We start from the raw sequence: 12,469 nt of genomic DNA on the forward strand, positions 1-12,469 counted from the left end.
TTTGTTTTCCTTTGACTATAGCTGCTCTTTGTCACCCCCCAGAATCTGCCACCCTAGGCAAATGTTTAGTGTGCCTAATGGTTTGGCCAGCCCCGGAAGAATGTGTTTCTCCTCTCTCCTACCTGGGTGATCTCTGACAACTCTGAGCACATGTGACACTAACCTGCAAAACCAAAGACCCCCTTGATGAAAAGAAGAGCAATGTGGAGGCTTCTTTAAAATGACTATAAGCAGGGTCGATAATAATTTATTAAACATATAATAATATTAACAGCATCTAATACAGAACATTTCTGTTGTCCTATCAGCCATTCATTTTAAATGAATTATTGGTTTTCACTGGCTGTATTGTCCTGGGCCTGTCCATAATGTGACCAGGCCCAGGACAATACTGGAGGTCATTTTGGAGTTGAGTATACTGTATTAGCTGGTTGTGACTGAGCTTGTATCCTCAGTCATCTTCAAAGAAGAAAGAATCTTTTCTCTCCCTCTCTGGTTCTCGCTTATCCAGGCAGGATCAGATGAGATTGGATGGATCTAGGCAATGACGTGACAGTAACCAGCTAGTTAGGCTCCAGGTCCAGAATTTAGAGATGTTCAGAATTCGGTTATCTGGATCTCCCCCGGACCTAACTCTCCCGCAGAGTCTGAAAGGAAAGAGACAGAAATTACAGCATTGGATGGGGACGGGAGGTAACCTGTTGGCTTCAAGCTGGTCCTGGCTTTTTCAGTGCACCTCTGGAGTGTCAAACATAGAAACATAGGGATCGATATATTCAACGGGAATGGTTCCTGGATGGCTAAATAGCACAGAGTCAACAATCTACTGATATTCAGCAGGAGACAGGTGGCTACCTCCCATTGAAAATCCGATTCGGCAGATTGGTCAATGACCGCCTATGTTGCACGACATTGCCGGTCACTGACAATATTCAGCAGCTCGACGGCTAAGTTCAGTGTCCATCTTTGGCCACTAGCACTTAGCTGGCCAGCTGCTGGATCTTGTTTTAGCCAGCTTCGTCTCGGCCAGCCAAAAATCCCTGGAAATTGACATGCAGCAAGGATATGATGCCAGCATTGATATTCCGGTTTCAACGTTGACCGTGAGAGAGAGCCCCAAAGTGATTTAACCAGGCAAGAGAAGCTCCTAGCCAATTAAATCACTCATGTGAGAACATAAGAATAGCCTGACTGGGTCAGACCAATGGTCCATCGAGCCCAGTAGCCCATTCTCACGGTGGCCAATCCCGGCCTCTAGTACCCAGCCAAACCCCAAGGAGTCGCGACATTCCAGAATCTCAAAGAGTAACAAGGTTCCAGAATGCCATAAGAGTAGCAACATTCCATGCTATCAATCTAGGGCCAGCAGTGGCTTCCCCCTGTGTCTTTCTCAATAACAGACTGTGGACTTTTGGGCTCTCAATTGATATTCAGCAGAATTTAACTGGTTAGTGCTGCTGAAAAACAGAACTAACTGCTGGAGCCAAAGCCAGATAGTTTGTGGACGGTCCAAGGCAGAGTCGGCACTTGGTGGGGGCACCGGCACTTCTTCTCCTCTCTGCCCCGCCCACTCCTTCCCACCCTTCTCTCACCATGCATGTGCCTTCACTCCCCCTCCCCCCTAGCCTCTAGCTCTTCGCTGGCACAAACAGCAGCTCCAAACTGCTTTTCGCACCGGCCTTAGCTCTCTCTCTGAAGTCACTTCCTGGCCAAACTACAAAATGTGTTTTCAACAATGTTTTAAAAAGCCTTAAAAGTTCTGTTCCAAACGAATATGACTATTTATTTATTTATTTAGATTTTTATCCCGTCCTCCCAATAGCTCAGAACGGTTTACAAATGAACATACACAGTGGGGAGCAACTAGACATATAAGTGGTACAACAGGTTTAGTGATTGGATTTAGTTTTTGGAGAGAATTAAATACAGGGAGAGTAAGCAGAGAGAGAGAAGGGGGAAATACAGTAGTTTAGTTTAAGGAAAGTTATAAGCGTATAGGTACAATTTGTTAGTGGATAGAGTAAGAGAGGGTCATACTGGAATTTCGGGAAGGTGGTAGGAGAGTGGAGGGAGGGGCCTAAGGGGGGGAGAAGACAGAGGAGATCTTTAATTGAAGAGGAGGGTCTTTACCGATTTACGGAATGTTAATAATGAGTTCTGTTGTCTAAGTTGGGGAGGGAGTTGGTTCCAGAGGTGTGGAATGAAGTGGCTGTAGGATCGTTTGTGGGCAGTTTCTGTGAGCAGGGATCTTCCAGGGGGGGTGCATAGGCGTATCTCTGACTTTGAGCGGAGGGTGCGAGTGGGGTTATAGATGGGAAGTTTGGATTTTATGTAGGAGGGGGTGGTGGAGTAGATTCTCTTGTGGGCAATTGTCAGGGCTTTGAAAGTACAGCGTTGGCTAATTGGGAGCCAGTGTTCAGCATGGAAGTTGGTTCCATAAACTAGGCGCTAGGTTACAAAAAAAAAAAAAATGCTTTAGAACGGGTAAATTCCCACTTAGTCCTTTTGACCGATGGTATTGATATGTATTACAAATCCCAAAAATGCCATTCCGTGAGGTGGAGTGGAGGGGAGGGGATCTAAAACCAAGAGTGAATCAGGAGGTTCCTGATGACCTGGAATCAGTGTCGAGAGAAGGAGGTACTCGGAGTGGTGACGCCCAGCACTGCTGTACCACAAGCCCACCTGTGTTCTTACTCACTCCTCCCCCATGCAACCCACGTACCTCGTCAAATCCTCTTACCTGCTGCTCATGCCGGCAGCTTTCCCTCTGATATCACTTCCTGGTTCGGTGACCAGGAAGTGACGTCAGAGGGAGAGCAGAGGCTAGCTTGAGCAGCTGGTCGGAGCTGCTACTCGCGCCAACGAAGAGCTAGAGGTATAGAAGGGGGGAAGGGAAGATGCATGTGCAGTAGGAGAAGGGTGGGAAAGAGCAGGGGGTGGAGAGGTGCCAGCGCCCGGGATGGTCTACTTCCCACACCGCTGTATACCACAAAGTAAGTGAGGGTAGTACTGGATTCCTTACCTTCCACTGCTGTCTTCAGGTGAGATTTTTCTTGTAAATGACATAATTTCTTACTGAAAAGGAAAAGAAATATCTAAGCAATGATCAGAGTTCACAAAGGAAAACGTGAAGGAGGTAAGTGTCACTCAAGGAGGGAAATACCATGGTAAGTACTAAGCAGTGAGGGAGATAACTCTTAAGTACCCTATGGTGGCTGGACTAGAGCAAGGACTTTTCACTCAAGACTAGAGCTGGTCTAGACTCGCTGGTCTAGAGCAAGGACTTTTCACGCAAGTCTGAGGTGGTTGAACAGGATGATCAGATCTTGTATCCTGTCACCCTAGAGCCCCGCATGGCCATTCTTACCTGGCTTTGCGCCGGTAAAGGCAGACAGCGATCACAGCAAGGATGATGATCCCAACAGGCACTAGGACTCCGACAAGAATGGCGGTAAGATTCACTGCAAAGACAAAAATAAAGATAAAAGCTGGGCATTGACTCTGCGGTTGGGGGTGAAGGACAAGCCACAATTTGCCGGGCAGTGGTAGGAATCTATGTCATGGGAAGTTCTTCACCTGTAGATGGCGCAGGTGCTGATTCAGTGAGAACAGGAGGAGGAGAAGAAGGAGCTGATGAGGAAGGCTGGATCACATCTGTCTCACAGTTAGGTCCTGTGAAGTCTCCAGGGCACTGGCACGAGTAGCCATTATCTGTTTCAGTGCACGTCCCACCATTCTGACATGGCTGGCTCAGGCATGGACTATCTGTGAGGAAGAGTTAGTCCTATCAGTGAGTCATAACAGAAAACAGGGCACTCCGAGCATTCATTACAGAGTGCAGCAACACTTAATGCAATCAGAAATTTCTAGAATTTATTTAACGTGCAGATATGAAATCAGCAGTACTTTACTATATCTCTAACCCTCAAGTTACTCTAACAGCGCTGGTGCAACACGCTATGCAAGTAAGCATGGAAAGGGGCATTGGAACAACCAAAAAACAAGCAGCACTGTGGAGATGATGGTCTTGAGAATCATTTATTCTGAAACAGTCTTCACAGGTAAAAACGATGCATACACTTGGAAAATCCAAATCATACACAGTATCAATTCTGTGGCCTGACATGGTCCGTGTTTTGGTATAAGACAACCTTCTTCTGGGGTCCTATGAAAATATGTAAGCGTGTAAGTATAATGGGGGTATGTGAACTATTTTTGTGATTTTCTACTGTTGGCCAAGGGGTATTGAAGCTGCACAAGACGTGGTTAGTGAGGGTGGAAGAGGGCATTTCTGGAGCACAGCCTGTATTGGAAGGTCCCATGCCACACTGATTTTCTTCTCCCACTTTGAGTGGGATATGGTAGTGGCTTGGATGGATGGTATGGGTTAGAGGATGAAATGCTGGACAGGTGTGGAGGGAGGGAACTGATTTATAGGTTGCAGAAGTGCCAGATACCATAGCTCCATTCCTGCTCTATGAAGAGTAGAGGTGGACAGGTCATATAAATTGAGAGATGAGTCATCGAGACTAATTTGGAATAAACAGCTGAACCACATTCAGAAGAACAGAAACCAGTTGGCAGTCGCATTGGTACAGCATACAAAATCTGATTATGAGCCTCTTATCTGATGGAGAGTCCCCTCAACTCAGGACAATGCTTTGGCTAGACCTAAATAATGACATGGATTTGCAAGAGTAGCCACCGAATGGATGTCCTGTTAGGAGGGTGGCCACTGTAGGTGATTGCCTAGTCTGCCTAGGGGAAGATTTGCCCATCAAAAGATTATGGGAAACTAGGATACAGAATGCTCAGTTAATACCACACTGGTGTTGGCAGCTCTCTGTGTTATTATAGGATCTTGTGGATGAACGTAGGAGGAAGGAAGTGCTGGGGGAATCCTGTATGATCATCTGCATAGGAGGCTAGAGTGCAATGGAGGAGGAACTAAGCAGTGATATCATACACATGACCATGCTTCATGGCTGGTATCTAGGACATCTCTTTGTAGTATAGACAACAATAGTTGGGCAGACTTAATGGATCTGTTTTCTTTTCAAGTCATTTTCTTGGGAGCTTGTTGCAGCAGTACCACATCTTCATGCAAGATGACTTTGTCATCTCCTTTTTTGGCCCTCTACCCTTCCATGCCTATCCCAATACCCAAAACTCCCCCCACCCAGTGACATAGCGAAGGTAGGGGGCGCCCAGGATAGAGGTGCACTTCAGCGCCACCCCCCGCCATGCATGCGCCCCTCCCCCACCACCAAAACCGTCCCCTCTGACACTAAGCGCCCTCACCTTCCAATCACCCCTCCCAATCAGGGCCTTAGGCCGATGCATGCCAGTGATGCACTAAGAGGGGCCTAAGGCCCTGATTAGCTCAGGCACCTAAAGCCCCTCCCCTAGGAGAAGAGCCTTAGGTGCCTGAGCCAATTGGGACCTTAGGCCCTTTCCAGTGCGTCCAGGATGCACCGGGAGGGGGGAAGGGTCCCCATTATGAAGAGGCGGCCCTTCAAGGCAGGAGGGAGTGGGCATTCCTCCTACCTGATTTTTGATGAACTGTACAGGGGGTGGTGTCAGAGGTGGAGTATTCTCAAGCTGGGGGGGAGGATCTGATCTAAACTCCCTCCCCAGCCCACTAGACCACCAAGATTTTGTGGGTGGAGTCAGGGAGATCAGAATGTGGGAGGAGTGTCGGAGGGGAGGGAAGGTGCACGCACAGCAAGAGGTCGGAGAGGAGGAGAGGTACCATCGCCCCCACCAAGATGCTGCCCGTGGCAGACTGGCCCTCCCATACTGCCCCTGCCCCACCCTCCACAATCTTTTTCCCTTTCCTCTATCTCAGAGTGCCCCTCTGTAATCAGACCGCAAAAAGTGGCATTGCCTGCCACTGGGTTGCCCGTGATTTGCTAGTCACACTTACTGGCGTAGCAGCCCATGGTGTAGTTGAAGACAACGCAGACATCACTGGCATCACACTGGGTGGGGTGACACTCTACCACACCAGTGGTCACACATATACAGTTCTCACTGCAGTTATTCTGGAAGAAATTAGCATTTACCTGTAAGGAATAAAAAAAAAGATGAGAAGGAAAGAAAGGACAGAGGGGCTAAGAAATGGGAGAGAGTAAGGAGGAAATGAAACAACTCCCCCGCCTCCATAGCTCATCACTTCCCCTCTCGATGGAGTGGAGGGCAGCTATAAACAGGGAAGAGAAGGTAAACGAAGGGTACTTCTGCAGCTCCTCAATGTATCTCCTCTCTTATCTCTCCCTATACTCCTTCCCTGGAACTCTGTTCATTGGGCAAGACTCTCCTATCTGTGCCCTTCTCCTCTACTGCCAACTTCCTTCTCTCTTGCTGCACCATATGCCTGGAACAGATTGCCTGAGACAATACGTCAAGCTCCGTCCCTGGCAGTATTCAAATCCAGGCTAAAAGCCCACTTTTTTTAAGGTTGCTTTTAACTCCTAACCCCCCACTTACTTGTAAAACACCTATGCCTGAGAAACTCCCTAACCCCCTACTTGTCTTGTCTGTTTGATTAGATTGTAAGCTCTACTGAGCAGAGACTGTCTCTTGACTGTTTTAATGTATGACACTGCATTTATCTGGCAGCACTATAGAAGTGAGAGGTAGCGGTCGTTTTGGGTACCACAAAGGGGAAAGATGGCTGAGGGGGGAGAACAGGAGATGCAAAAAGGGGAGCAGTGAAGAGAGAATAGCTACAGATGGGAGAGGGGGGAAGAGGGGAACTATGAATGAGCAAAAGAGGGAATCTATAGAAATATACAGACAGTGGACACAAGGGAGGAAATGGTGCAACAGCCAGGGGACAAATGGGAGGTGTTATGGACATCAAAGAGAAGTAAAGAGAGGGGAGTAACAGCTAGGGGAGGGAAGGGGAAGTGAGTAGCTCTATGGGTGGCTGAAGAAGAGGCAAGAGGGCAGAGCTTTGGACAGGAGGGAGAAGAATTATAGACAAGGGAGCTATGTGCACAGGGGAGAAGGGCTATCGGGAAAAAGATTTATTTTTTTTTCTTCTGGGATGTAACATAGTAAATGACCGCAGATGAAGACCTGAACGGTCTATCCAGTCTGCCCTTTAGGATGACGTACACTGTGGAGTTTTCACATTTCTGATGTATTCTTCTGCTCACGATTCTGGTTCCTAGGGCACAGCCAGAAAACTGGAACAAGAAGCATAGAAGGGGTAGAGCTGTATGTACCTAGTCACTCCCTCCCTGCCACAGCAAGTGCTAGTGAGATAACACAGCCTGAAAGCAAATGATGGCAGGTAAAAAAAAGGGGGACAGCTGGTTGATCCCCAGTCTGCCCTGTTATCCCTGTCCACACTGAAAGCCATAAAAGCTTGCTCCTTATCTAATCGGGCTTTGTTAATTGTACAGTAGTGATATTGAAAACCTGATTTTGCTAGGTGTGCCTCCAAAAGACGGCCGGAGAGGTTCTGCTTGAACAGATGCAGACAGTTATCCCAAGCTGTCAGCGGATCAGTGTTATTGGCTTCAGACAGAACACCTCCTCAGCTTGTTACAGCTATTTCTCCTGTGCAGGATTCTAATGGGTCAATGGACAGACAACTAGGAAGGGTCGGAGTAGCTGGCTGATCTGACCTTTATAGAGTGATGGAAGCAGGTTTGACTTTTAAGAGTTAATGCTGAGTGGGTCTTACTGCAAGGGGTTCTCAACAGGGATTTAGTTTCCTTCTATGTATCAAACACGGGGGGGGGGGGGGGGGGGGGTGGAAGGATTAAGAAAATGTATTTATTTTTTAATTAATGATTTATATTCTGCATACCCTACAATTTTATGCAGATTAGGAAGTTCTGCTTCATGCAGCGAGTGGTGGACACCTGGAATGCTCTCCCGGAGGAGGTTATTGTGGAATCCACCGTTCCCGGATTTAAATGCAAACTAGATGCACATCTTACAAGAGGCATAGAGGGATATGGGTGACTAAAATTACGCCAGGTGTACACCTGGCTGGGCCTCCGCGTGTGCGGATCGCCTGACTTGATGGACCGATGGTCTGATCCGGAGATGGCAGTTCTTATGTTCTTATTACAAATTATTCAGGTACTGAAGCATTTTTTCCTATCTGTTCCAGTGGGCTCACACTCGTATCTAATGTACCTGGGGCACTGGGGGATTAAGTAACTTGCCCAGGGTCACAAGGAGCAGTGCGGGATTTGAACCCACAACCCCAGGGAGCTGGGGCTGTAGCTCTAGCCACTCATAAGAACATAAGTAATGCCTCCACTGGGTCAGACCCGAGGTTCATCGTGCCCAGCAGTCCGCTCACGCGGCGGCCAAACAGGTCCAGGACCTGTGCAGTAGCCCTCTATCTATACCCCTCTATCCCTTTTTCCAGCAGGAAATTGTCCAATCCTTTCTTGAACTCCAGTACCTTACTCTGTCCTACTACGCCCTCTGGAAGCGCATTTCCAAGATGATTAAATGAAAGGAAAAGAGGGTCCATGTTTTAAATTGTACCCTGCTCCCTCTGTGATAGAAGGTAAAAACTAGGCTAGGATCACCCCTTGTGACTTAGAGGTGGTTAGAGGAGAGTCATACCGGATAATATCGGTTGTTAAAGGTGCTGCCACATTGACTGTAAGGTACGCAGTCCTCGCCGCTGAGGACGTAACCTCGCTCACAGGCACAGCCCTCTGTGCAGGGCAGGCTGCATTCTGAAGAAGCTGCCAGATTGGCACAGCTGGCCGGGCAGGCCGACATGCAACTCTGGTAGGTGCTGTGGGCTGGGCAATTCATACCTGCAAAGACAGATTTTAAAACATGATGGCATTTAAATCCCCTCTGTCCTTCATTCAGGGCATCAAGGAATCTGTTGTTCCTTATTTTATTGGTCCAATCTCTCAACTAGACTACTGTAATTCTGCCCATGCTGGTGTAGCTCATTACCAACTCAAGTATCTTGAAACGCTACAAAACGCGGCAGCTCATTTTCTGCGTAATGCTTAAAGACATGTTTCCTCGCTATTATTGAAACTGCACTGGCTCCCTGTCCATTTCCTCATTTGATTTAAGATCTTTTGTCTGGCCCTTAGGGTTACCATATGGCTCCAGAAAAAGGAGGTCGGATTGAGACATCCAGGTTTTACTTCCTTTGAAAGCACTGGAAGTAAGTAGGACAGACAGAGACATCTGGGTTTTTCTTCCATTGCTTTCAATGGAAGTAAAACCCAGACGTCTCAATCTGACCTCTTTTTTTTGGAGAAACCAACACTCACTGGGGAAGTGAATTACTAAATAATCACCAAGGAAAGGTTGATACTAGGTAGCAAAATGAACAGTCCCTGATTGTCAAAGTGTTATATACATTGTATCATCTTCATAAGAAATCAAAACTCTTCTATTCAAAAAACACCTTCCATCATTCTAACCTACACGCATACCCCTTCATAAACACCACCCCTATAGTATCCCCTAGCCAAATCCTTCAAACCTTCCCCAAAATCATACTCAGAAACCTAAAAATACAACCTCCATCCGGGATCAGAATATTGCTTCCCTTAACACTATGTAAGCAACCTCCATCTGTAACCAGAATATTCCGTCCCTCAACGTTATGTAATAATCTTCTTAATTTGTATGTATTGCTATTGCTATGTAAACTTGTTATGTATATGTTATATACCTGATATGTAAACTCCCTGGAAATGTCCAGTTTTCACCCAATTTTGTAATCCGCTTAGAACCGCAAGGCACAGGTGGAATAGAAATCTCTAATGTAATGTAATAAGTGCTTAGGAAAAAAGTGTTTTAAAGAGACCAGACTTTAGGCCCCAGCCCCAGCCGTCTATTTCTCTTCTTTTTTTCAATCACAGCACTTTTTGTAACTTCATATTATAAGCAAAATGTCAGCTGTTGACAAAGCATTTATCAAGATTTTAAAAAAAACAACAAAACTTATCTTGTGCTGGAGCCGGGCAGCTGTACAGGTTTTGACGCATTTCGCAACAAGGCAGCTTCAGAAAACCTGGAAACTTGTGCTCTTCAGTGCCTTTCACTTGAATGGCGGGCCTGCCCCTTCCTGGTGCATCGTGGGATGCACCAGTGAGGGGCCTTAGGCTCTGATTGGCCCAGGCGCTTAAGGCCTTTCCTGTAGGAGGGGCCTTAGGCACCTGGGCCAATTGGAATCTTAGGCCCCTCTCGCAGTGCATTCTGGAATACACTGGGAGTGGCCTAAGATTCCAATTGGCCAGATACCTTAGGCCACTACCTTAGGGAGGGTCCGGGGGGCTACTTTACAGGGTAGGGAGGTGTTTGGCAGGAGGGACTAGGCATCCCCCCTGCCGGCGATGTTTGCGGGGGTTGTGGGGGGGTTCCAGCAGGAGGGACTGGGCATCCCTACTCCTGGTAGTCTTCGGGGGGGGGGGGGAGGGGGGCGAGGTTGCAGCTAAACTTATCACTGCAGGGAGATCCATTGCCACGATAAGCTCATCGGCAACCTGATTCTCTAACTGGCACCTATGACACAGACGCCGGTTAGAAAATCGTGGTGTTAGGTGGACTTAGGCATCTGTCCGTGAGGGCAAACTCGATTCTATATAGGATGCCTGTGTGCGATTCTCATACGCCTAGGCGGCTTCTGAGACTGGGTGTCTATACAGAATCTGGCCCTTTGTGTCCAGTCCTGCTTTTGAAGTTACATAAGAACATAAGCAGTGTGAGATTTGTAGTGTCTGGTCCTGCCCATTGAACTTAGTGTTGCAAGTCTCTTAACGCACCAGAATGGGGTGGTCAGAAATCCAGGATGGTCCCCAAAATCTTTAGCCTGGAACTGGATAACTTGGCATCTCTGAAAATAGTAAATGCCACTTAAATTCCCATCGCCTATTTCATTCAGTCAGAAAAAGAAGTATACTGACCGTGGGGGTGGGGGAAGATTGACCTTTAGTAATTTCTAGAACTACTCCCTTCCTTCTTTGGAGAGAGGGAAGTATCCATACTGTAACAAACCGGTAGTTAATGATTTAATTTAAATTGTTCTTTCTCATAGGTATTTCTGGGCTCTGCCTGGTATTGTACATCTACTGGAGTCTCTGTCGAAGCTCACTCCAGCTCATCCTCAACTGAATGGCCATATATGTGACATAGACTGTGCAAGTCTGCCCAGTACTGGCCTTAAAATTTCACTATTCCCATACCGGGAGTTGAACCCAGGCCGCCTGGGTGAAAACCAGGAATCCTAACCGCTAGACCATATGGGACACTGCTTGCTAGTTAATTCCTTAGTGGTCCATGCCAGCTGTCTCGTGCCCCTCCACCCCTGCGACTTACGGCAGTCAGTTGAGTTTCTCCAGGTGGTAAGGCGGACCCCCTTCTCTTGACAGTCCTGGGCGTAGACCTCATAGTTATGACACCGCAGCTCTGTGTCGTTGTAGAGAGCGCACAGGTCAAAAACACAGTTCCTGAAAAAAATTAAAGAACGGGGAACAGTTAATCAATGGGACAAAAGGCAGAAAAGAAGGTTGCGCTAGAAGGAAGGTAAGATCTGCAAAACTAACTAGTATTTCAATAAATTGCCTATAAAACCATCCCCACAAGGACCATTCCATTTTCGTCCTGTTCCATTTCTATCACCCCTCTGAATTCAGGAAAGACTTCCTGCAGGAGAGCTCCTTTCTCTGGATTTTTTTTTGCTCTCTTTCTAAACTCTACCTGCCCTGTCCAACTCTCCTTCGTCTCTCCTTTGTTTCCTATGCTCCTGCCAACCAATGAACCTCTCTTGCCCCTGTTGGGCTGAAGCCTTTTTCTCACTAGCCTTGCCACAGATCTCTTTATGTCAGCTACTGTCTGTTTGATTCCCAAATCCAGGGCAAGTTTGACTCCAGACAGAGCCCCTTCCACCCCCTTAGGCGAGCAACGCTGCGTCATCCCCGTTACTCACTCCTGGTAGTCGTTTGGAGAGATAAGAGCGTGGCAGTCTTTGAAGGGCCCTTGGGAGTCAGAGAGCTCCCCGCAGTATCCGGTGCCGTTTAGAAGCTGCAGCTGCTCCCCTGTGCATTCCCCGACATCAAAGCCTGAATCCTCGTCCAGCACCTCGCGTCTGGAAAAGAAAGAGATGGGTGAATCCCCCGAGATCTGCACACAGGATCACCCTTCGAGAAATGTGTGTAAGCGTTGTAACACTGTGGCACCAGAAAAACACTGGAATCACACCCCAGCCAGAATTACAGAGAACGAAGGCACTGGGGCCAATAAGCAGACCACGTCGACTCCCGTGTCAGCTTGGATTTTCAATGACCAGCATTAAATATCCAATTGGGGTATTTTTTTGGCCAATTTAGATTTAACTGGCCAAGCTAATATTCAGCGCTAGCCAGTTAGATTTAAACCGCAAAAAAATATTCCACCTATTTCGGTGACCTCATTTGGCCAACAAACTTAGCTGGCAGTGCACTATCAGTGATATGAC

The 12,469-nt window shown here is 47.4% G+C and overlaps 1 protein-coding gene and 1 non-coding gene across 2 annotated transcripts in view; both read right to left on the bottom strand.

The window, feature by feature from the left end:
* Nucleotides 1–241: 241 nt before the first annotated feature.
* LOC117349796 (zonadhesin-like) overlaps nucleotides 242–12,469 on the bottom strand; it is a 149,003-nt gene continuing 136,775 nt past the window's right edge. The window contains exons 57-65 of the mRNA XM_033923391.1: nucleotides 11,942–12,100; nucleotides 11,297–11,462; nucleotides 9,962–10,088; nucleotides 8,602–8,801; nucleotides 5,930–6,068; nucleotides 3,580–3,768; nucleotides 3,371–3,464; nucleotides 3,026–3,078; nucleotides 242–647 (exon numbers count right to left, since the gene is read on the bottom strand). Coding sequence (XP_033779282.1) covers nucleotides 598–647; nucleotides 3,026–3,078; nucleotides 3,371–3,464; nucleotides 3,580–3,768; nucleotides 5,930–6,068; nucleotides 8,602–8,801; nucleotides 9,962–10,088; nucleotides 11,297–11,462; nucleotides 11,942–12,100 — 1,177 coding nt within the window. The 3' untranslated portion in view covers nucleotides 242–597. The remainder of the gene's footprint in view (nucleotides 648–3,025; nucleotides 3,079–3,370; nucleotides 3,465–3,579; nucleotides 3,769–5,929; nucleotides 6,069–8,601; nucleotides 8,802–9,961; nucleotides 10,089–11,296; nucleotides 11,463–11,941; nucleotides 12,101–12,469) is intronic.
* On the bottom strand, nucleotides 11,190–11,261 carry TRNAE-UUC. Its single transcript has one exon. It is a non-coding gene; the product is annotated as a tRNA-Glu (tRNA).

Source organism: Geotrypetes seraphini, chromosome 16 (genome assembly GCF_902459505.1).
Source record: "Geotrypetes seraphini chromosome 16, aGeoSer1.1, whole genome shotgun sequence".
NCBI lineage: Eukaryota > Metazoa > Chordata > Amphibia > Gymnophiona > Dermophiidae > Geotrypetes > Geotrypetes seraphini.